Below are 26,490 nucleotides of genomic sequence, written 5' to 3' on the forward strand. Positions count from 1 at the left end.
ATATCCTCTCAAACTTTGTCAAAATCTGTAAGGCGGAGGGCTTATGCGAAATAGATATTAAGTTTGTGGGAGGATTAAGTATGTTACTTATATTTAAGACGAAGGAGGCAGTGTCATTAGTGATCGACAATACTAACCATGTTCTTAGGAAATGGATCCACAAGATCCAACCATGGGATCTTGAGTATTGGCCAGAAGGACGTATGTGTTGGCTAAAGATAAGTGGTGTTCCGGCTACATGTTGGTCGGAAAAGACTTTTTCATCCATTGCGGAATGGTGGGGAACGGTTTACGCTCTTGAAAACTGCTCTTTACTTGGTAATCAAAATTTGATTTTTGGAAGGGTATTTGTGAGACTCCATGAACCTGCGTTTGTAAGGGACTCACTGAATCTGAAATTTAAAAGTAAATCGTATTTTATTTATGTGGAGGAGGAAGAGAAAACATTACCTGAGATGGAAGATGATTGGGGAGATGACTCGAAGTCGGTATCATACTCGGGGTATAGTTCAGAAGCCATTGATTCTGATGATATTTCCGGTAGTTACGGCTCGATTGGATGACATACTTGAAGATACATATAGCGATGACGATGATGAGGTTGAATGTCACGATAAGGGTGTTCGGGTAGATGTTTCCGGCAACAACTCGCCGGATCCGGTAAACGAACATGGGTCAGAAGACCAAGAGTCTGTCAATTTTGGGACTAGGGAGCTTTTTGGAGAAACGAAGTGGTGGAGATTGTGTCAGAGACAAAAGATTGTAATCATAAAGGTAGCCCTAGTTCCAAGAGTAACGGCCAAGGTAAGAAGCATGCCAAAAAACAATCAATTAGTTCGAGTCCCAAAAACACCAACCAGACCAACGAGATGCAAAAAGATGGGGGGACGTTTAATCAAGGCAGGCCTGATGGGCCGTTTGAGCCCATTAACACTAGCAAGCTAAATAAGCCAGGCCTACATGAAAATGTTAAAATGTTTACGGGTGGGCCTGGGCCTTATTATGTCGACAACAATTATAATATAGATAGAGTTTGTGAAACTGACCCAAATGATAAAGATACTGAAGATGACTCGAAATTAAAAAAACGAAAACAACACAAGGATTCTTTCTGCTCGAGCTATGTGGAGGTATCTTGCTGCAACGATTGCTACTCGGATGCTGTAGGAAACTGACGTGCCTCCTCAAGAATCATGCGATTAAAGAGTATGGCTAGAAAGGTGTCCAATTGCCCTAGCGACAAGATTAAACTGTGTAAAACTTGCGGGAAGAAATCCAAAATTAGGGCTGCAACTGAAGGGTGTAAGAGGTCGAAATCAAGGGCCAAATCAAATGAAGTCTCTGATGATAGTGTTAAATTGAGAACATATGGGGAGCAAATTGGTTTACGGTGGCCTAACGCAAATCCTCAGTAGGTAATTTTCGCTTCCTTTCGTTAAAGTTTTGTTACTCATGAAGATTCTATCATTAAATATTCGTGGATTCGGGGTAAGGGGTAAATTCGGTTGGGTTAAAAGTATTTGTGCTCGAGAAAGGCCTTGTATTGCTGCGTTTCAGGAAACTAAGTGCAAGACCGTTAGTGATTTTTGGGTTGGTGCGTTATGGGGTAATAGCGACTTCGGTTATGTTCAAAGGGAGGTTATAGGTAATTCTGGTGGGATGCTCTTGATATGGGATACTAGCAGTTTCGAAGCAAGTAATGCGGTTGGTAATGAGTTTTTTCTAGCTATTAAGGGTCGTTGGAAACACTCGGGCCAAGAGACAACCGTAGTGAATGTTTATGGTCCTCACGAGGATTCAAACAAAAAACTATTTTGGGAAAGTTTGGATGCGATTATGAGGGACAGTCAGTCGGCATGGATTTTGTGTGGGGACTTTAATGAGGTGAGAGCCATGGAGGATCGATTAAATTGTCAATTTCGCAAAAGTCGGGCAACAATGTTCAATGATTTCATCAAGCGAAATGGTTTGTTTGAGATCCCGCTTAGTGGAAAGAAGTTTACTCGTATTAGCGACGATGGCACTAAATTTAGTAAAATTGATAGGTTTATTGTAAACGATAGTTTTTGTCAACTTTGGGATGACCTTTCTGCCATCGCATTAGAAAAAAACTTATCGGACCATTGCCCGCTTATACTTCGTGACAAGCTAATTGATTATGGCCCCAAGCCTTTTAAAGTTTTCGACGAATGGCTTGACAAAGATGGAATAGAAGAAAAAGTTCGCGAAGCATGGTTGAAACCGGTTAAAGGCTATAAAAAAGACTGTATCTTTAGGGACAAAATGAAAAATGTCAAAAATGCATTGAAGGCTTGGAGCCATTGCTGTTTTGGCAAGTTAGACTGCGAAATCAGAGAGTTGAAAAAGGAGGCTACTAATTTGGAATTAAAGGCAGCAGCACAAATGCTAAACGACAACGAACGCCTTGAATGGTTGGAATGTAGAAGAAGGTGGATCGAGAAAGAACGTATTAAAGCGAATATGCTCAAACAGAAGGCACGGTCCCGGTGGATCTTAGAAGGCGACGAAAATTCCAAATATTTTCACGCCTCCATTCGTCGAAGGTACAACAAATGTAATATTCGTGGTTTAAACATAAATGGGGTGTGGAACGAGAATCCGGCCGAGGTAAAGAATGAGGTTTTTAGGCATTTTGAAAAGAGTTTTATGGCTCGAAATTGTAACAGACCCATGATGCTCAATTTTGATGCATCTGATCTACGATGTGGCCGGCTACAAGAAGATGATATTGCGATGCTTGAGGATAGATTCAGTGAGTCAGAGGTTTGGTCAGCTGTTAAAGATTGCGGTAGCTCTAAGGTGCCCGGCCCGGATGGTTTCAACCTTAGGTTTTTTAAAAAATTCTGGGATATTATTAAGTTCGATCTAGTTGAAGCTATTTCTGATTTTTGGGTAAAAGGGAATATATCGGCCGGGTGTAATGCGTCTTTCATCACGTTGGTTCCAAAAAAATCGGATCCGATTCTCCTTAACGATTACCGACCGATAAGCCTCATTGGGAGTTTCTATAAAATTGTGTCAAAACTTCTTTCAAACCGCCTTAGGAGAGTAGCTTCTAAACTTGTGGGTTATAAGCAAAGTGGTTTTTTAAAAGGTAGAAATATTATTGACGGTGCCCTGATCGCTAATGAGACGATTGATTACCTTAGGAAAAAGAAAATGAAAAGTTTTGTTTTTAAAGTGGACTTCGAGAAGGCATTTGATTGTTTGAGTTGGGACTTTTTGATGGAAATAATGAGTCTTATGGGTTTTGGTTCGAAATGGAAAAACTGGATTCTCGAGTGCCTAAAATCTGCGAGTATATCGGTTCTTGTTAACGGCTCTCCCACTAAAGAGTTCAAAATTGGTAGGGGAGTTCGTCAAGGAGACCCGTTATCACCTTTCTTGTTTATTCTAGCTGCGGAGGGACTCAACTTGCTCGTTAAAGCTGCGGTCAGGAACAGCCTATTCGATGGTGTTCATGTCGGCAAAGATAAGGTAACTATATCTCACCTACAATATGCCGACGACACTATTTTTTTCGGGACTTGGAGGAAGGAAAATATTGATAATCTTATGTCGCTCCTCAAGTGCTTTGAGTTAACATCCGGATTGAAAGTTAACTATAATAAAAGTAATTTATTCGGGTTTGGGGTGGATAAAACTAGTGTTGAAAGCATGGCAGGCTCTTTCGGGTGTAATGTCGGGTCATTACCGATCATCTACCTTGGGCTCCCGATCGGTGCAAAAATGAGTAAATATAGTAGTTGGAAGCCGGTTATCGATAAATTTGAGAAAAGGTTATCGGATTGGAAGGCGCGTACGGTGTCGTTTGGTGGACGTTCGACTCTCGTAAATTCGGTGTTAAATAGTTTACCGTTGTACTACTTCTCGCTCTTCCGTGCTCCGCAATGTGTGATAAATAAACTCGACAGTGTAAGAAGGTCTTTTTTTTGGGGCGGGTCGGGATGTGAGTCAAAAATGGCTTGGGTTAAATGGGATGAGGTAATCATTCCTTTTGAGGACGGGGGCCTCAATTTTGGGTCTTTAAAAAACAAAAACTTGGCTTTGATCGGCAAGTGGTGGTGGAGGTTTAAAACCGAATCTACTTCCTTGTGGGTCAAAGTTATTTCGAGTATTTATGGGGATACGGGTCTTATGGGTTCGGGGAATTCTTCTTTTTCACATCTAAATAATACTACTTGGCTAAATATTGTTCGTGTGGGAGAATGTATAGATTCTCTTGGCTTAAATTTCAGGGATTCTTTTTTCAAGAAAGTTGGCAACGGTAGTTCCACTTCCTTTTGGAATGATCCGTGGCTAATTGATGGTGCCTTAAGCGACAAATTCAACAAGCTTGTGAGATTAGAGACAAAAATAAACTCTAAAGTGTGTGAAAGGCTTTTGTGGGATGGAACAAAGTGCAACTTGACATGCGAATGGTCTCGACAACCAAGGGGTAGAGTAACCAGTGAACTTTCGGAGCTTCTGACGTTGCTGGATCAGTTTACTCTCAAGCCGAATAGTGATGATGCATGGACCTGGAAACTTTGCCAAAACGGTACATTTTCGACCAAAAAACTTACTGCTATTATTAACCAGAAAACTATGCACGCTAGCAACAACAGAATTGAGTCGTTTCAGAATAGCCTTGTGCCGAAAAAGGTAGAAGTTTTTGTGTGGAGAGCGAGACGTCGTCGTATCCCGGTCTTAGAGGAATTAGACAAGCGAGGTATTGACCTCCATTCCGTTCGTTGTCCCTTATGCGACGGCGGAATTGAGTCGGTTGAGCACTCGCTTGTCTTATGCCCGAAAGTGCATGAAATATGGGCAAAGGTTTACAATTGGTGGGGTTTGGGTAATGTAACAATTCTGAGTATAAGCGAAGTATTCTGTGGCAATGCTAATAAGACGATGTCGGAAGTGGGTGCGAAGATATGGCAAGCGGTTGAATGGATATGTGGATACCTATTATGGAAGAATCGTAATTTAAAAATTTTTAAAAATAAATATTGGACTCCTGCGGTTGCCCTTAGTGAAATTCAAGTCGTAACTTATGATTGGGTCGCGAAGCGTTGCAAGTCGAAGAACATTGATTGGCATAATTGGTTCAACAATCCTTAGATTTTTCTTTAGTACAAGACTAATTTAAGTTACTAACTTAGCAACTTGTATGTATCTTGCCTTGAGACTTATGGTTTTGTAGCTCTTTATGCTGTTGTGAGATTTGGCTAAATGTATTCGAGGACTATTATACTCTCTGTAAACTTTGTGGTAATTCAATAAAAATTTGCCTTTCAAAAAAAATTAAAAATTAAAAATAAGTTAATAAATTTTGATAATTATATATATAGAAAATGATAAGTTAATAAATGTCTAACCATTTATTACAAAGTTAATATATTCAATATAAAGCAACATATATTCATTAATATTGAAAATCAACATTTTGCAATAAATGCTTAAACGTATCTCTTATGTCTACATTTAGCATTCTCTATAAAAATAATAGGGGAAGCATGCGATGTCGTTTTATTTAGAATATGTAGTTTCTTCCGTGTCATTTAGGGTTTGCGAAAAAAAAAAAAAGTGTCTCCTTTTTTACTATAACCTCAAGGGTACTATTGTAATTTTGGCATGGATGTCACGTTTATTTTGGATATGTAGTGTGTGTGTGCATTTGTCTCAAAGTTAAAAGTGAGGTTCAACTTTGGTGTTTTTTTATAAAAAAATTGTTTTAAGTTTTTAATTATTATAAAGTTACATTTTATTTAAGTTGTAGATTTAGATTTTAACTTTTATATTTACATCTTCTTTTGTTTTTCTCTGATTAATGTATACAAATGGTTTGAATGTCCCTTCGAAGTCCCGCACACTCTTTTTGATTGGGAGCGGGGTGGGTACTTGATACTTGATACGGAGTAATTATTATTGACTTTTGTATATTAATTTTTTTAAGTATTTTAAATAACTAAAGTATATGAGTTTTTATATTGTATTAAATTAAATTTTGCAGATTTGATAGGTTTAATTGGATTTATTTTTATTTTGATAAACACAGATAAATATTTTAACAAGAAACATATATTTTTATACAACGATTCGAGACATTGTTGCTGAATTTATATTTATGTTTCTTGGCCCAGCGAAGCGGGCCTAGCCTGTTTCTAGTTGTAAATGATCATACATCATTTCAGTACAAACGCTACTAAAAAATATCTCGCCTAGATCAACGGACATTACGGACTTTATCTTCTTGTCCTAATCCGAGAGCCTTTTGAGCATTTGCAATACCTTGAGGATCTGCCAAAATTACCACATTCAGGAATAAGTATCTTTTTCTTCCGTCATCATTCAAATAGTTGAAACATGAAAATTTGGAGGCATAAGAAATGCTTACCGTAGAACTGTGTGAAGATGCGAGTGAAAAAGCTTAGGTTGCGAGAAACATTGTATTGCATTGAATAAGGAAGGGGTTTCACAACAGTCAGGGCCGGCTAAGGCTATGGGCGAAGCGGGCGACGGCCCGGGGCATCACGCGGTTAGGGGCATCATTTCGAAAAAATGATTAATACACATAGTTTAAATCTCATAAAGATATATGTTTGCGTAACTGTTGGGGGCATTTTATAATCATTTCGCCCGGGGCATGCAAAATTTTTGACCAAAGTTTGACCGGCCCTGACAACAGTATCAATGCTGAATACCCGCTGCAAGAACTGCATTCGAAAGGAAGAACGAGTAATTCACAAGGAGGTACAATATATAATCACCTAATTAGCTAACTGAGGGCAGCACAAAGATTTACAGCTAATGAGATTTGAACCTAAGACCTATTGTGAGAATATCATGAAGTCACCCAGGCCGCCATGGTGACGACTATGCATTAAAGCAATATTATACCAATTGTAATCTAAAATATTTGAATTTAAATTAAAATCTTCTTAATTATCAAACCAAATTCTTTTTATCAAACCATTTTGATCTCTTTAAATTAAAATAAAGATAGCCCTATTTATAAATAAAAAGGGTCCAAGTTTGCCACTTCCAAGCAAAAGCATCCAACTTCAATAAGACCACTAGCAACGGTGACCGTCGAACGGCTTCCTTGGCCAGCCGTTGCTTTGGCGCCGTTGCTAGCCCAAGTGATGGTGGCCGCCGTTGAAGGGCCGTGAAGCAATATGCTATGCATTGATCGATTGGAAGACGGGCTAAATCATTAAAAAAAAATAACAAAAACAAATAAAAAATTGGAAAATCAAAAAAATGACCGTTGCAAGCTAACGGCTATTTTCATTTTTTTTTTTTTATTTATACTCTTTAATTTCTATATATTCACTACCCATTTACACTTCAAACATCATTCTCATTTTACATTTTATCTCAAACACTTCAAAAACCATTCTCATTCTCATTTCCTACCAAAATGTCTATCAAAAAAAATCTCAAACAAAAGAAAAAACAAACAACCGAACAACCGTCAAACAACGTCGGTGGTGATATGTGGAATTCGTTACTACTAGATAGCGCTCAACATGATATTGTAGTTCCGAGAACTACATCATCTACTATCCCCCAACAACATTTCAACCCCCCACAAATCGGTTTCGTACCTCCACAACAAAATTTCGGGTTCGGATACGGATATCCACAAACCGGGTTCGCGGGTTACGCACCGCATCAAGGCGGGTTCTCAGGTTTCTCACCGCATCAAGGCGGGTTCTCGGGTTACAAACTCGTGTATCAACCGACCGCCCCTGCACCAAATACCATACCATCCAAAAATTCGCAACCCGATGTAGATGAGGTTCAAGAAACTCAATTTGATGAGGAAGAAGTTGAAGAAACCGTTACTCCCGATGCGGGGAAAAAAGGAAAACGCGTGAAGGTTATGTGGTCCGAAGAAGAAAGCCGAATTTTAGCCGAGTGTTGGCCACGAGCTTCTGAAAACAACATTGTCGGGAACTCGCAAAGTAACAAGACATTTTGGTCCACCGTCCGAGCCGATTACAACTCTTTGGTTCGTGAGCCTCGTCGACAAGATCAATTAACGGGTAAATGGAGTAAGATGTGTAAAGACGTCAAGCTCTTCATTGCAATTTACGAAAAGCTTGCAAAACATTGGCAAAGTGGACCCTAACTGCAAAATAAAAATAGGTCATTTGTTTATGAAGAAGCATGGCGAAGTTTCAAAGAGTGTCCTCAATTTTTAACTTATGAAGGTTTCAATCACAAACGCCCCCAACCCGAGCCAATTAATCTCGAAGATCCCGACCCGACACCGACACCGAACATGAGTGCACAAAGTGTGGAGCCTTCATTCCGAGGCGATCCTATCCGTCGTCCTCGAGGTCGGGATAGTTCAAAAGCTGCTCGAAGTTCCGAAGTTCCGGTTCTTCGGATGCGGCTTCTCGGTTATCTTCGAAGGAGGCTCGAGCTCGTGTTATTGATTTGGCGACTGCTACAAGACTTACTATGGAGGAGTTACGAAAGGAAGCACAAGCGCGTACGAAATTTGATGGTTTAAGGCTTTTATCTCAACCAGTTTCGACTGACATTCCTCCAGAACAATATGATTTGGTCATGAAATATCGTAACAAGATCGCCAAGAAGTACGTCATGGAGTACAAGTCCGACGACGATGAAGAATAAATTATTTCGTTTAAATTTCTAGCTTTTAATTATGTATTGTTTATTTTATTATTAATTGTAATGTGTGTTTTTTATTTTAATGAAACTTTTTATTTTATTTAATTTTTTTTGTTTCAATTATAAAAAACATTTTAAAATTATAAATATAATTATAGAAATAATAATCATAAATAATAATAATAATAATAATAATAATAATAATAATAATAATATATAAAAATATAGAATATTGATGTGGGGTCAATGTGGTTGGTGTGATGGTTGTTAGACCACCCCCTATGGTTAGTTACCCGTCCGTTACCCGCTCATTACCCGTCATTACCCGTAACGAACCATAGGCACGAGCTAGTTACCCGCTTTAGTTACCCGCTTCCACCATGGATTTAACGGAAGTATGAAGGTTGGTTATAGTAATTGTGGGTCCCAATGGCTTTTTATTGTTTGGACTTGATGCTTTATTGCTTGTACATTGTATATTAAGAGGAGTATTTTTTTAGTCATTATAGGGAGTGTTTAGTTATGGGTTAGTTATAGAATATTGGTGTTGATGTGGCGCTGATGTGGAAGGTTAAGAGGATGAATAGTTTAGTTACGATAGGGAGTGGCCTTAGTGAATGTGGTTGGGAATGTGGTTGGAAGAAGCTGCTGAGGTGGCGCTGATGTGGCACGGTGTGGTTGAAAAAGTAGTGTGATGGTTGAGAGTAGTCTAAACTATTCATCCTCTTAACCTTCCACATCAGCGCCACATCAACACCAATATCCTATAACTAACTCATAACTAAACACTCCCTATCATGGCTAAAACAATACTCCTCTTAATATACAACGTACAAGCAATAAAGCATCAAGTCCAACAATAAAAAGCACTGGGACCCGCAATTCCTATAACTCTTCCGTTAAATCTATGGTGAAAGCGGGTAACTAACGCGGGTAACTAAGTGGTGCCTATGGTTAGTTACGGGTAATGAGCGGGTAATGGGCGGGTAACTAACCATAGGGGGTGGTCTAAGCATCCTATTTTTTTAAAGTTTCTACACATAATAACCAAACATCTTAAATTCTTAATTGAATATTTTTACAAGATATATGAACTCCTACTAATCAGAACCAAGTTCAAATCCAACACAATAGTAGACATCAAATATTCTAATTTCCAAGATATATGAACCAAATTCAACAATATGTTTTCATTCAGCAAATTGTCACGAGTTAATATATAGTCTACTACAGTGTAATTTTAAAAATGATAATTATATAATTTAGAGAATCCACTATAAGGTTTCAAGTTTTCAACATCTCTCATAGACATACACGAGTCAAATTTTGACTTTGTACTGAGCCGAAAGCCCTAATTCAACTAACCTACAACAAAAACTAAAAATTGAATAAATGAGGATGTAATTATACCTGAAAATTGCGTTGGAAGCTGTAGCGAAGTTCAGGATCGATTTCGAGTGAATCGTCTTCATCAACGGTTAGGTTTTTGAGGTTTTTTTTACCGGGAACATGCATAGTAGGTGTAGTACCGGGTTGTGCAGTGACTTTGAGCTTGGCGTCTTTGAATTTTTCTCGTTGATCGTCGCCGGAAGCTCGCCATGGCGCCGATGCTAACAAATCTTTCTTCGGTTTCGCCATTTTTATCCTCACACACTGCGGGCGTTTGGACACATAATACTGGATGATTGGGTGGGTGTGCTACACTAGTGAAGTAGTGAGTGAAAATTTACAGAAGTTCCCCTTACGTTTTAAAGACTTATTAGATTGGTCACAAGTTTTTCACAAAAGAGTTTTTTTTATCGTTTCAAAGGATTCAAACTCGAGACTTCTCAACATTTTAATCATAATTGGGTGACACAAGTACAAATCACTCCGCCGCCACAGGATCCACTCATCTTATATCGCGGGCCGATGCCCGAAACACTCAACCTGACGAGGGCCAAATCAGAGAGACTTTGATATAAGGTACACACAAGGTCCATTATCGTTGGCAAAGCGAGGGACGATTAATCCACATTATAACTTTTCGGGCTAACCCGAGCTCTAGCTCTGATACTACTTATATGATCGATTACAGTCCAACAAGCGCCAACCGTATAACACTCGTAAGTCTCAAAGTGCTTTAAAACCAATTGATAGTAGAGTAAGACACACATGAACTTATATATTGGCCTTGACATTTATCCCCAACTAATGTGGATTGGATTTTCACCCAACAATACACACCACTTGAGTCACCCAAACCACCTAACACCACCATTATCGTCGACCAAACACCACTAAAATTTTAAACAAACCAAAACATGTGAACCCAACAACTACCACTGAAACCACATTCTAAACCTATACAATGAAATCACCTGAAACTCAACCACGAAATAATGAACCCAAACCCACTAACCATTTGCAGAAACTAACCATCATGACATTTACCCGTCGGGAGATCACTCACAAGGCCGCAAAGAGACCTTTCTAGGGTGGACTAGCCGGAAAGCATATCACCAAAAAACTACAGCAGTAGAAAATAACAAACGCAGCTGAGCAACAGAATTCAATATTTTAAAAAGCATGCCATATGATCCTTGGGTTGTCTCTCTGAAACTTTTAAAACCAGGATCAAAATTTACGAAGTTGGTATGATCCGGCTTATCTCGTTGATTTGATAATAAAAAAATGGACGGGGGAGAGGAGGGTGAAGTTGGTGATTTTTCATCACTGAATTCGAACTCGGAGAAGATTTTAGTAGGTGTTTGGCTATTTCGGGATTTCATGTTTCGTTTTGTTGGGTTGGCCTCACTCGTGTTGCAATTTATTCACTCGGTTTTCGCAGTAGTTTAGTTGTTACTAGTTGATCATCATTTACGGCTTGGTTTGTCAATTCTGTAATGTTATGGTGTGTTTTATAATAGGTGCCATAGGATGATAATTTATTCATAGCTTCGTTATATTTTTTAACTTCTTGCTAATTTTAATTTAAATTATAACATTTGGCTTTAAAAAAAAAAACTATGAATTATCGAAAATAATACAATATTATAAAATCTAACTTTTGAGTTGGAGCGTGGATGCGTTGAGATGCCTGTGATTTCATCAACATAGTTATGGAACACCATTGGCATCATAAAATTGCTAATAATAGTCCTCATAAAACACTAGGTAATAAAGGAGTATCAAAAGTTACAAGACAGAAAGGTAAGATCCACGAAAAGATTTAATAAAGTCATAGTCATGGTCTGATGATTGATGATAACCTAACATATTCATGAAAATATTAATATCCATGAATCCAATGAGGAAAGACGTCGTCAAGTTGACACTATCTTTAGCAGCCACCATCTTCAAGTTGGCATGATCTGCATAATATGATCGGGTTAGAACAACGGAAATACCTGTAAAACCGTACGAAATCAATCATTCATATAGATTAAACGAAACCAAAAGCATAAGTTTGCAGGGTTTAGTCACATGAGCAACAAAATCGAAGACACCGTGAATGTAAGTATACAATATTTTGCAACCACTTTAAATTGTGTAATAGTGTTCAATTTTCAGATTTTGGAGGTCATCACATTTAAGTTTATGATAATCCCCAACTTTGTAACTTCTATGTACATCAAATTAAAATTTGAACATACAATTTGAAGAGAAAAAATGAGACAGTTATGTAATTGAGATACATTATAAAACAGCACAATGGTAGATAGTTAGATTAATGAATAAGCAGGCAATTAATTCGTTGTATAGAAGAATAGTTACCTCAGCACACACTTCATGGCATTGGGTTGATACTTGATGATGTGGAGGGTGTAGGAACCTGCAGACATTAAACATGTTGAAAAACCCAAATTTAATCTTTAAAACAATTAGATGTGGAAAATGAGGTCCCATTTGGTTATGAATGGGTCGAATTTCATTAAGTTTTATTTCCAGCATAGAATACAATAGAATAGAATGTTATAGAGAAAAGAATGGAATGAGACTGGTTGAAAGTATCTAAGGTTTACAATTTTATTGAGTACAAGCACAATTCCAAAAGAAGAAGAAATAATAGTTGAGATTAAATAAATTAGTTACTTATAATTGTAATACTAATACTAATACTAATACAAATACTAATGTATTCTTAAGTGATCTTATAACTCAATAATAAGTTCTAAAAAAAATTAAAAGGACAAAAAGGAAAGTCTGCTTACATTGTATACCATCTACTTTATACTGCATATTATACCTACATGCTTTTTACCAACATGTTTACGTATACTTACTGTACTTACATGACTTGTTATACTTGCATATTTGACACTCACTTATTTTACTTTTATGTTATATTACATTATATTGTTTCCTGCTCTTTTTACCTATACATATCGTATTGGATTATACATTTTTCATGGTAAAGTTTCTTTTTTATCAACTGTACTTGTATATTTTTACTGCACATATCGGAATTCATGGTTCTTTCTGGCCGAAGGTCCCTAGGAAGCAGCCTCTCTGCTCTACAGAATAGGGAGGGACGACTTCCTCTACCTGGGGACCGATAGGTATCCGTGGGTGGAGGAATGACTTCCCTTTTACTTTAGGGTAGAGGAAAGGACTGTCTACATCTAAGCTCCCCCATACTCCACTTTAGTGGAATTGGGTATTGTTGTTGTTGTTGTTGTTCTAAAAAATGAACCGATTCAACCAAACCCCATAACCCGCTCATCTACCCACCTGTAAGTGTAACAACAGCTGGGAATCAAAAACTTACAATTGATGATGATGATGATGATGATGATGATGATGATGATGATGAAACCTTGTTGTCGTCACTATCATCAACAAAAGTATCAGCAATAGCATTTAAAAAATCTCTATGTGAGTCGATACGAGCAGCTAGAGATTTTGCTTTTCCTACTACTTGAAAAATCTGGGTAAAGTAGTGTGATCTGATCATCTGTAGCTTAGGCATACTACACAATACACAACTGGCCTGCTCTATCTTTAAACTCAAGGGTTTGAGATCGTTATCTACTTTCATAAACATATACGTATAATCTACCAGCTTCTCCGAAAATTGTGTCAGCAATTTACCCACCGTCTGAGATTTAGATTCAGATTCAGATTCAATTTGGGTATCTTTTTTGTTGGTCCCTATTTTTAGTATATCATCCAGAAGCTTCTCGGCACCTACTTTTTTCTGATAAAGAATATTCTCCTGCTCTATTGATGCTTCCAAGTCCTTCAATATATCTTCAATCTCCACCTTAACCGCTTTTTCTTTCATTGCTTCCGTAGGTAGTTCCTATTACATAGATAGAATTACAGTGTTGAAATAACTAACTAAATATATATATTAAAAGGACAAAAAAGGAGTCTGTAGTTAAACCAAACTTGACTCCGCCTGCTTAAGTCCCTACTAAAATGAACCGATTCAATCAAACCCCCATAACCCGCTCAACTACCCACCTGTAAGTGTAACAACTAAGGAATCAAAAACTTACAATTGATGTAGATGATGATGATGAAACATATTCAGCTGTTGAAACCTTAAAACCACGGACAATTTTAGTTACAAAATCCTTATGTTCGGCTTGACGGGCACTAATTACTTTTCCTTGTGCTAGAATTTGTTCAAACTGGCTAGTGTGTGCTCCCATTTGTTCCCTATGTCGTTGAGCAAATCACGGTCATCAGTTATTTCCTTATTTGGGTTGATAACAAGATCCACAGGATACGGGTCGGGTTGTGACCTTGAATTGGGTTTTATTTTTGTGTATACAAATTGTGTCAGTTAATTTTTTTTGCCAAAATTTGAATGATGTTGTATTGATGTGTGTTATGAGGTGCAACATTGGTTTATTAGTTGATGGATTATACTTTTGGAAATTCTCGTGTTTTAAGAGCGTGAATCTTTATAATTTATTTAAAAAATGAACGTTTTAGTTAATAGCCCTACATACTTGTCATAAATAATGTCGGTTGCCTATCTAATTAATTTGAGAAGCAAGAGTACATACGTCAAATAATAATAATAATGAAACGTTGTTTATGTTTAACTCATTAAGATTTTTGTAGCAATATACCAATACCAAGTGTAGTGAGTGCTTTTGAAAATCTAATATGTTTTTTTTTTTTTTTTTGGCTCCAAGGGTTCGATTGGTTTTGCTCCGTCACTTCCAAATTCGATAAGGCAAAGAGTATTGATGATAGTTCGGTTTTGGCGAATTCAAGTCTTAATTCGGCTTCTCCTTTCGAAGCATTCGATGAAAGGATGAAAAATGTGGAAGGCAACAAGGCGGAAGCTATTCTTATTAACTCCAACGATCACCCTAATGTTTCGTCTAAGACTAAAAACCTCGAAAGAGGACACCGGTTCAATGAGCGTAAATGAAGAGATTCACATATATTTGAGGCATTCTCGGCGGGTTCACTTTATTTTTCGGGTTTACCGTTTGATGGCTCCTAATCTGTCGTCGACGTTTTTGTTGGCCTTCCTCTTTTGTTTAGTTATCTTTTGTTAATTGTGTAGTGCTATTAAGGTTTAGCTTAGTTTGTTTGGATCATTAGTTTAGGATTGTGAGCTTAAAGTTTGGTTCCTTTTGTTGTAATTGAGTTTAGACGTTTCTTATCAGTGATTATTTTTTAGAGCTTCATTTAATTAATAAAGTTTTTCCGAATAGTAATACGGAGTAAGAGTTTTTTTTCGCTTTCAAAAAAAAATTTTAATTTAGTTTTTTATTTATTTTTAGTATAGATAGGTTGAGTAATTAAACACATCTATCCAGTTATCAGGTGATCTGTCCATAACTTTTAATTCCTTTATCATAACTTTTTGGGTACAAATAGAATGTTATGATTTATGATTTTATGGTAAAGAGTAATAAAGAGTAAAATCAAAGACGATTTTTGGCCTGGAACTATAGTAACCAAAACGACATGGTCAATATTGCTATTTTAAGAACTAAAGTGCCTCACACATGTTTCGTTATTTTGTAGAAGTAAAAGCTGAAGGTTACAAATGACAAAAGCTGGAAACTTGGAGGGCTTGATACGTGTTTTATCATAACAAATTGAGGAGGAAGAACACATCAGGCTGTTTTGGGAACGTATTTTGGGGAACAAATCAACCTATTGATACTCGAGATAAGCACAAAATAAGAGATGGAATTAGAGTCGAAATCAAAAGGCTTTCTGGCCAAGAATCGTGCACTATAAAGAGCCCATCTGATCTGATGGATGCACAAGACACACGATACACAAACAGAAGAACACGAAGGGCCTGCTGCTGCGTTTTTCTTGCTAATCGACGATTGCAAACTTCAATTCGTTAGTTGTATGTGTGGCTAATCTCTTTTACTTTCTAGTTAAAGGTCAATTTAGAATTGAATCCAATTGGGTTAAGATTAATATAAAAAGAGCTTGTTTTGTTATTCGAAACCGTAACAAGAAGCTGCTTGTTAGAGCTTCTTAACGACTATAACCAATTTATTCGTACCCGGGGTATTTTCGACTTTTTGGCTTCTTTTTTTTTGCAAATTCAACCACAAATCACCCCACACTTTATCTAAAAAATCAAATCCACCCCCTCCGTTAAATTAAACAAAAAGTCTAGACCAAACTCGGAATCGAACCTATTTGTGCTAACTACAAATAATTAAAGTAGGATTTATTTTTGTTGGATTCAGACACCCATCAAAGTGATCCCTTGAATTTCAAACATTTTTTTGGTTTCTTTGGATTAAACTCTTTATTTTAATAATTATATTATATATTATATATTATATATTATATATTATATTATATTATATTATATTATATTATATATTATAATTATTCCGTAACTCTGTATTATTTTCTTTAGGTTAGGTTTTATTATTCTTGTTCCTGGAGGCTGACGAAAGTCAGACATAAATTCAAGGGGTCGCTTCATATTTTGGTCTCTTGTTCCGCATTATACAATTGGTAGGTAAATCTTTATTTTAACTATTTGTTTTATACAATGCTTAATAATTTTTGCTCAATATTTGTAACCGTTGATTCACGTTCATATATGAGTAGCTATATCTTTTGTGTGTTTGCTTATATATAAAATCCTTGATGTTGGATTGTTCAATTCTTGATATTACAATGTTTGGTTGATTGTTTAATTTGTGTTCAACCATAGGATCCATTGTTGTGTCTATTTGTTACTTATTAAATGGTTAATGTGAGTTAATTCGTAATGATCAATCCTTAATTAATGATGTTACTTAATTACGGATCGAGTGCAATAAGATTATGATGGAGGATGAAGTGTTTGATGATTATTTTGGGCCTCGATGATCGTCTTTCACTTTAACTATCAAGTGATCAACCACCCCGACCCGGTCTTGATTGTCAATCAGCATAATTCACCTTAACTCGATGTGGAAATTCCTTGGGCAAAGTCACAAGTGAAATTCACAAAGGCTTGGGCAAAGGGCGTCAACAACCTATAAATGAGAGGCCAAGCTCCCTATTTATAGTATTCGAGATATCCGCGGTCTGCGAATCACCTAACCGTTCGCGGAAACTCAGCGGATTAAACCGCAGTCCCTTATTAACGCGGAAACATGACTGATGTACTTTATTTTCAGCGAATATTGCATAGCTTAGCTTTAGAGTTCGCGTAATTCTGCTTTTGGCCTTTAGCAAATAAAATATACATATACAATGCTATGTATATGATCAAGTCCCCCCAGTTTATTATGATTCATTTTGCGAAGCAGATGTATCATGATAAACTCTAAAATTCCGCATTTAACATAACCGCTATTCGCATTTAACTATTTTCGCTTTCGCGTTAGCTTAGTTACCGTTTTCACCCATTGTCTCAAATATTACCGTTTGAGTTATCACAACGGATAATTAACACAATCAATTGCCACCCTTATTTCCCCTATATATATCATGATTCATAACTGTAACACCGGCCATTTTTTTTTAAACACACAGCTGAAGACTTTATTTACAAACACTATATATGTCACGTCATTACATTAATCCGTGTAATTACGTTTAAGTTTACACAACGGTGTTACGTTATTACAAAACATTATTTATACAAAAGTCCACATCAGAGTTGGGTTGTCAAACATGTCTTCTGCATCAACACCCATCCCGACTAGCAGTACCTAAACCTGCAAGGGGAGAATATGTAGGGGATTAGCGCACCGCTAAGTGAATGGAATCTATCTAACAAATATAGCTTAAGCCACACACAAGCTATATACAAACAACAATACATGCTAACCACCAACTAGCATACAATAAGACAATACGAGGATCGGCAGCTTGTACGAGCACACGACTCCCAGCTGATCGGGCCTGAGTTTACCGATAGTCCCTGCTACTCAATTCGCAGTATAGTTATCCAGATGCAGGGGGTGCATCGTTCACACTATACTCCACAATTAGTAGCCTATGGACCCAACCTCCCGTAGGCACGGTTGACCTTATACGGACTCTAACCTCTCCTAGGCACGGTCTCGAGTCCCCAGTCTCCCTAGGCCTGACTGGTGCCATTCACACAGTGTACACAAAATTCACATACAACATCAGGCAACGATATTATTATTCTAACATGGCAATTTCTACACTATGCATGGTAAAAGAGTCAACCACAGTAGCATGATATGCAACTTAAACTCTATCCGTAGATAGACCCACTCACCAATTACCAGCAACTGCTCAGTTATTATTTCTGAGCTTCCTCCTTGTCCTTATCTCCTGAGAACAGCAAAAACCAAGTTAGAATAGTGTTCCCATCAAGATTAGACACACTGGCAGCGAATTATAGCAAATTAGTAAAAATTTGCGTCCGCTAAAATTTTCATGCTTTTACACTAAACATTTAGAAACATAAACCCACAACTTTTATGCTCAAACAACATCAATTTAAGTACTTTTGACTCAAAAATCACTTTTAACAAAACTCACCTTCAAACTCAATTTACACACTGATTTGGACATGAAATTTGACAAATCTTTTATTGATAAACTCACAACAACACAAAGAATCAGTTTCTTGACTCAATTTAAGAACCAAATCGAGATTGAGTGATTAGGGTTTTTGAAGAGGTGAAAGTTAGGTACGGGAGTGATGAAGTGAATTTTCTGGAAACATCAAAAATGAGCTGGTCAAGGCTTTTATATTTGTGTTAAAACACAATACCCCATCACACACGGGTATTTACCAGTTATCTGAAATCTTTCGCTCACGATTAGGTAACCCCAACGAGGTCCAATTAAAATAAACAAACCTGTTCTGGGACCCTTGTCACAAGCTGGTCACAACACAATTATAATAAAACACTAATAAAATAATTAAAATAAAAAGCACTTAAGACTTAGCACAAACCCTAAGGGCAAAATAGTCCACTTACAACTAGCCCGGGTTTCAGTCTGTTACAATAACCACCAAGGTCTCACTTGCTTTGTCAAAAATTCGCAATTAACCTTTACGAATTCTTAACCACCGCTTCTCCTTCTTAATTAAAAATGAAGATTGACGAAGTTGATAGAAAGGTAGATCACAAGGCTCTTATTACGAAACTACTAACCAGTCCGGAGTCTAAATCAACAGCTTCCTCCGGCAGCCAAATCAAGCAGGAAAAACAGGCGATTCCTGTCGTTGATTTGACGTCGAAGTCGCCATCATCACAGCCAAGTTCCGGAAAACGGCCACTTCAAACTCCACCATCATCTCAGAGCAAGAAGCTCAAACAAAGCACTCCCCTGGTCGATAATCCAATTTCATCGGACTATGAAGGGGAGAAACAAACTGGTATATTGCGTACTTTTACTCATATGTATGACCTTGTTTACCGTACATTCCACTGCTATAATACTTGTTTTGGTTTATAGGAGGCTCACCATTCAATCTACGCTACCCGAGCCAGCAGTCCATGGAGCAGATTACAGAGCTATTCCGCACTCCTCCAGACTCGTATGGGGTGCGGATTGATGGCCTATCGGGGTATACTTATGCCTCTGCTGCTGCTGCACTTGACCAACTTCAACAGATGAAGTTGGCCATTCCAGGCGAGCTTCGCCGCGAATTTTCTAAGCTCTCTACGCTTGATGCGCACAACAGTTTTGTTCAAAACTTTTATATGTGTTTCAACTCGGCATACGATGTGATATGCCGTCAAGAACAATTTTTCAATGTTCTTGAAGCCGAACAGCAGAAGTACAATGCTGAGAGGATCAAAGCTGAAAACAGCGAGAAACGTTGTGTTGATCTCTCCTACGAGCTCACCGCGGTAGATGAATTGAAGCTACAAGTGTCTACTGCAGCTGACAAACAAAACAACCTTCAAACTACAATCTCCTCACTACAAGAGGAGGTTTCAAAGCTTACTGTGGAGCGAGACAATGCTCTGGCCTCCGCAGCCTCCGCGAAAATTGAGTTCACCCAACTCCGCAAACACTTACCGGAGTTTGCTAAAAAGGTTCTCAATTCGCGTCCCGTGAATGTTCAGTTTTCTACTTACGCAGCTGCTTTACGACTGCGCGAGAGAGTAGAGTTTCTGGATGAAATTGCTCCACATTGCACCATACCAGATCCACTACCTCCCGCCATTGGAGATCGCGTTTGTTCACTTGCCGAAGCGCGTGAGGTAGCTGCTACTGCACAAGCAAGCTTAGCGGATATTCCAATCGATTAAGTTAATGCAATAAGTCAACGAGATGATGCTACATTAAAAGACATCGTTGAACTTGACTTATCTAAGCTAGAATAAAATGTTGTAGAAATTAGCGCGCAGCTATCTCTGCGCCGTTATCAATGAAATTTCACTTTTTCATATTTATTCGCGAGTACTCTTTATTTATATAGCGCTTTTTCGTAAACAGTATTCATAACACAAACTTGTCCTTTGCAATTTGCAACTTCTATTATTGTGCACATAATAAATGCGTACTTTTGCGAAACAATCTGTATGCGTATATATTTATACGTTATGAATCTTCTAAGTCCACCGAAACGATCCTTAGGCAATTAATTAGCATTGCGAAGCATCTAAGTATTGGCAAAATCAAATACTTAGGATATAAAATTCCTTTCGCAATAATTTTCATGCAAAAGTGGGCAATTTCATCACTTTGCTATCAAAACACTTGTGAAATACTACAACTTTATGAAACAAACTGTAAAACATTTCATAATCATTCGCATTTCACAGATAAACTTTTCGCATACTTTTACAAGTGTTTATTTTTAAAATTCCTACAAGCGTGATCAAGACTTGCAAAATATTAAAACCAAAAACACCTAATAAGTATATCAGCCATATGCCTTGAATCCAATTTCGCACTTTGTACATATATCCTCGATAGTTTTCGCAAAGCTATGCATAATATCGCTTTAATAAAACAGCATGCCACGCATTTGGTAAAATTCGCCCTTCCATATCCGCGAGCTTATATGAACCTGCCGCATTAATTGCCACAATTTGATAAGGGCCTTCCCAATTAGGACCCAATTTGCCGAGCTTTTCTGCTCTGCTTGCTTCATTATTTCGCAGCACCCATTCGCCTATAGCGAAAGACAAAGCACGCACTCTTTTGTTATAATACTTAGCAATTTCCTGCTTATTATTCGCTTCTCTGATAGCAGCCATTAACCTCCGCTCTTCAATGAAATTCAGGTTTTCGCTCAACGCAGCATCATTCGCTTCTTCCTCAAAATTAACTATTCTGTGCGTTGGTACCATAATTTCTGCGGGAATTACTGCCTCAGAACCATATACCAAACTAAAAGGTGTTTCCCCTGTGCTCTTTTTGAAAGTTGTGCGATGTGCCCACAACACATTGGGTAATTCATCTACCCAACCAGTTCGCTTTTCGCATAACCTCTTTTTAATACCGCTTACTGTGTCACGGTTGGTTACTTCGCATAAGCCATTAGCTTGTGGGTGCGCTACTGACGTAAACTTTTGTATGATATTTAAATCAGTGCACCATGTTTTGAAAGGATCTTTCGCTATTTGTGCACCATTGTCGCTAACCAGTTCTCGCGGAATGCCAAATCTACAAACAATGTATTCCCATACAAAATTTCGCACTTGCACACCAGTAATAGTGCGGACCGCCTTAGCTTCAACCCATTTGGTAAAATAATCGATTGCCACAATCAGGAATTTAACATTGACAGGCCCTGCAGGAAATGGCCCTACAATATCAATAGCCCATTTGTGAAATGGCCACGGCGAATTGACAGGAATCATATCATGCCTTGGCATTCGGTTCTGCGGGGCATGCCTTTGGCAACTTTTGCATCTTTTAACAATTTTCGCCACATCGCGGTATAGGGATGGCCAAAAGTAACCCATCCGCATAATTTTCGCTGCAATTGTTTTGTAGCCTGAATGCAGTGCACAAGTACCATTATGCACTTCATCTACAATCATTTCTGCCTCAATTGGGCCAACACATCGCATCATTGGTCCACAGTACGATTTGCGGTATAAAATATCATGTTGAATGATATACATTGGTGCTCGCTCTCTTACTAAACGAGCTTCGCGACTATCGCTTGGCAAAGTATCATTGCGGATATATTGTATAATTGGTTCCATCCAATTTGGCTGTTCTTCTTCAACAGATGCCACCATTAAATCACTATCTATTGATTTACTTGGTAATTCCTCAACCCATACTTGTTTTTGAAAATGCGAAAACGTTAAAGCGACCAATTTGCTCAAAGCATCCGCCTTCTTATTTTGACTTCTTGGCACTTGTGCAAGTTCAAAATGCTCAAACCGCGCTACTAATTTCTTTAATAGCTGCAAGTATTTCTGCATAGAAGGATGATGTGCTTCGAAAGAGCCATTAAACTGATTCGCTACTAACTGCGAATCTGTAAATGCTCGCAACTTAGCAATATTCATTTTTCGCGCAATATTTAAACCAACAAGTAGTGCTTCATACTCCGCTTCATTATTTGACACATCAAAATTAAAACGCAGTGCATACGTATGCTCCTCACCACTTGGGTTTGCCAAAACCAAACCCGCACCTGCACCTTCTGCGCACGAAGCACCATCAGTAAAAAAATCCCAAGTTTCGCCAAGTACCGGTTTCAACGCGGTTCGCTCATTAATCACCTCCAATTCTCCAGACATTTCAGCGAGGTAATCTGTGACGACCCGGGAATTTCCGACTAAATTTAAACTTAATCTTGATATGATTTCGATACGATAAGCAAAGTATGTAATGTTGAGTCTAGAAAATTTTGAAACAATGTTCATATATTCAATTGACTTTCGACTGTTTCCGATGATTCACGAACCATTGCTTGTAAATATGTGGATATATATAAATATGTGTATATATAAATATATGTATAATATATATAATAACATGAACATTAATAAACTATTATATACATTTATTGTTATAAATAAATATGTACAATAAAATACATTGTAATAAAAACTATTATTTTATATGTATATATATTTTAATCATTTAATATATATTTATGTGAATAGTAAATTTTGTTATTTAAAACTGTTTATATATATACATAGTGTATATTAAATATATTTAATTTTGAGCTTAAATGGTAAATGTCTATAACTTTCGGTTGACGTTTAATTATTTTAAAATAGATCTAATATATATATAAGAAGTTCTAAAATAAATGTTGTTTCAAAATTTGATTAAAAAGACAATAGTTTTGATAAATATTTTTTTTTAACCATTTCAATCTAAGTTTTTGTACTCCGTACATATAAATTGGAACAAAAAATAAATATTTTTCGAACCTTTTTGATCAGGTTTCAAACAGGTAATGAGTGAAATAATTAAATATGTTTAATAAAAAAAATTGGGATTTTTAGGAACACTTTTATATGTTAACTGTTTAGCAATGGACACAATATAATACTCCGTGAATTAGATATTATTATTAAAGAAACCATTATTTTTTTTTATCATTAATAATATTATTATCATTTTTTATGATTTTTGTATCATTATTACTTATTATTATTATGGATATAATGATGATGATGATTATTATTATTATTATTATTATTATTATTATTAATAATTTAATATTTATTAATTATTAATATTAATCTAAAAAAAAAAGTCAAGAACTAGTACCATTCCGTTACCCATTTCAATCCAACTTTTTCAAATTTTGTTTTCTGTCTGTAATCTGTTAGATGTCCATTTCACAACTCAATTAGGATCAATGCAATCACTCTATAAAAGAATTATTCTGCAATTCATTAAGTAAAACATAAAAAATCACAAAATAAGCTCGACACTCTGTACATTCATCTTTTTCACCATATTTTGATTTCGAATGAATTTCCAAAATGTAATAATGCAGTCTTGTTAGGAATCGTCTATCTAAACTATCTGTAAGTTTTCAATCTTCAATTCTTTCTATCAATTTCTAATTTGAGAGTCAAAGTTTTAGTTTTCAAAGTCAACTAAGTGTTCTTGAATCAAATTCGAGTTTGTTTTGATATCTCCAGTTAATTTGATGATCCATAAAGTTTATAGGAATGATTTGCAACACAATTCATGTTGTAATCATAACCTATAACACTCTTAATCTAAAAATCAATTTTTGAGTTCTTGAGTTCTTCACAGTAATATACACTAACGTAAATTCGAAACAAATTTCAAAAACTAAAAATGCAGAGTTGTTAGGAATCATTTACTTAAACTTCCTGCAAAATCTCAAGTTCCAATTCTTAATAACGAATTCGAATTTGCGAGTCAAAGTTAAATTGTCAAAAGTCAACTGTTTTGTTATTGGAGAAATTAGAGCTTGTTTTGATGTTTTAAGTTCAATTGACGATTTCAATAGTTTTTAGGAATGATTTGAAACATGTTTTATGTTGTAAAGATTGTCCAAAACGAACTCAAAATTGAAAACAAAATTTTTTTTTTTTCTAGCTACGGGCAAGCAGTAGGATTTTTTTTTGTTTTTTTCTCATTTTTTTTATATCATGAACACATTTTTATTTTTTGTTTCATGTTTGTTTAGAAGTCCTAAAACCATTTTGATGATTGACTATTAAGAATGAAGTTGTTTGATTGTTTAGATTTTGGTGAAGAAGATGAAGTGGGTTGAAACATGTAATAGATAAGTATTTGGGTTTATATTATAAATCAGAAAAACTGAAATGGAGGAATGGTTAAGGGTGTTGATGAGTGAGCGAGAGGTCTCGTGTTCGAGCCCGACTTGGTGCAATCTTTTTAAAACTGACTCCTAAGGTAGTTTTATACTTTTAAAAATTATTATTATTATTAATATTATTATTATTATCCTTAGTCAGGTATTTCTACAATTATTAATTTTGCAAAACAAAAGATATATATGTAAATATATTATTACATAAAATATACTAATATTATATAAAATTATGTTTCAACTAATATTATTGATATAACATTAATTAAATATCAAATAAGTATCATAATATATTATAAGAATAATTAATACATAACAAATATATAAACTTAATTGATTTATACTATAATGTATTAATACTTGATATAGGTTCGTGAATCCGAGGCCAACCATGCATTGTTCAATGTCGTCATATGTATTTTTACTACAAAATACAGTATTGTGAGTTTCATTTACCTTTTTACCCTTTATATTTTTGGGCTGAGAATACATGCGCAACTTTTATAACTGTTTTACGAAATAGACACAAGTAATCGAAATTACGTTCTATGGTTGAATGATCGAAACTGAATATGCCCCTTTTTATTAAGTCTGGTACTCTAAGAATTAGGGAACAGACACCCTAATTGACGCGAACTCTAAAGATAGATCTATCGGGCCCAACAAGCCCCATCCAAAGTACCGGATGCTTTAGTACTTCGAAATTTATATCATGTCCGAAGGAGGATCCCGGAATGATAGGGATATTCTAATATGTATATTGTGAATGTCGGTTACCAGGTGTTCAATCCATATGAATGATATTTTTGTCTCTATGCATGGGACGTATGTTTATGAGAAATGGAAATATGAAATCTTGTGGTCTATTAAAATTATGGAATGATTATTTATGTTAAACTAATGAACTCACCAACCTTTTGGTTGACACTTTAAAGCATGTTTATTCTCAGGTACGAAAGAAATCTTCCGCTGTGTATTTGCTCATTTTATAGATATTACTTGGAGTCATTCATGGCATATTTCAAAAGATGTTGCATTCGAGTCGTCGAGTTCATCAAGATTATTATCAAGTCAATTATAATTGGATATATTATGAAATGGTATTCAAGCCTGTCAACTTTCGATGAAATGAAAGTTTGTCTTTTCAAAAACGAATGCAATGTTTGTAAAATGTATCATATAGAGGTCAAGTACCTCGCGATGTAATCAACTGTTGTGAATCGTTTATAATCGATATGGACTTCGTCCGGATGGATTAGGACGGGGAGTTAAAGTTGGTATCAGATCGGTGGTCTTAGCGAACCAGGTCTGCATTAGTGTGTCTAACTGATAAGTCGTTAGGATGCATTAGTGATTCTGGACTTCGACCGTGTCTGCATGTCAAAAGTTTTGCTTATCATTTAGTGTCGAAAATTATTTGCTTATCATCCTTAAAGTCTAGACACGTCTTACTGCCTCTATTGCATAGACAGTGTATAGATAAGTTCATATCTTAGCGTATATGTTATTGTTACCTTTGCCTGACAGTTTCCGTAGATTCCTCCATAATTTATGGGATTTTAGTATTATATATGCATATGTAAATTATGTATTGCAGGGTACTAATCTACATCCTATCATCTATTTCTTATCGAAAATCCTTCATCTGATCGTACGAGATGAATTCCTCAAGCAGTTCGAAT

General features: G+C 36.4%; 3 protein-coding genes across 3 annotated transcripts; all 3 read right to left on the bottom strand.

Annotated features, from left to right (window-relative positions):
* Window positions 1-6,066: 6,066 nt before the first annotated feature.
* Window positions 6,067-10,325, bottom strand: LOC139873382 (uncharacterized). The gene is made up of 4 exons (XM_071861317.1): window positions 10,060-10,325; window positions 6,685-6,719; window positions 6,401-6,480; window positions 6,067-6,303 (listed from the first exon to the last, which is right to left on the bottom strand). The coding sequence occupies exons 1-4, from the start codon at window positions 10,285-10,287 to the stop codon at window positions 6,230-6,232; spliced, it is 417 nt and encodes a 138-aa protein (XP_071717418.1). The 5' UTR covers window positions 10,288-10,325; the 3' UTR covers window positions 6,067-6,229.
* A 1,457-nt stretch (window positions 10,326-11,782) lies between these two features.
* LOC139873619 (uncharacterized) lies at window positions 11,783-14,302 on the bottom strand. Its single transcript, XM_071861559.1, has 4 exons — window positions 14,133-14,302; window positions 13,400-13,933; window positions 12,406-12,463; window positions 11,783-12,002 (listed from the first exon to the last, which is right to left on the bottom strand). The coding sequence occupies exons 1-3, from the start codon at window positions 14,286-14,288 to the stop codon at window positions 12,419-12,421; spliced, it is 735 nt and encodes a 244-aa protein (XP_071717660.1). The 5' UTR covers window positions 14,289-14,302; the 3' UTR covers window positions 11,783-12,002; window positions 12,406-12,418.
* A 7,482-nt stretch (window positions 14,303-21,784) lies between these two features.
* LOC139871329 (uncharacterized) lies at window positions 21,785-22,775 on the bottom strand. The gene is made up of 2 exons (XM_071859049.1): window positions 22,311-22,775; window positions 21,785-21,808 (listed from the first exon to the last, which is right to left on the bottom strand). The coding sequence occupies exons 1-2, from the start codon at window positions 22,773-22,775 to the stop codon at window positions 21,785-21,787; spliced, it is 489 nt and encodes a 162-aa protein (XP_071715150.1).
* Between the last annotated feature and the right edge of the window lie 3,715 nt (window positions 22,776-26,490).

The sequence above is a fragment of the Rutidosis leptorrhynchoides genome, chromosome 10 (genome assembly GCF_046630445.1).
Source record: "Rutidosis leptorrhynchoides isolate AG116_Rl617_1_P2 chromosome 10, CSIRO_AGI_Rlap_v1, whole genome shotgun sequence".
NCBI classification, from domain to species: Eukaryota; Viridiplantae; Streptophyta; class Magnoliopsida; order Asterales; family Asteraceae; genus Rutidosis; species Rutidosis leptorrhynchoides.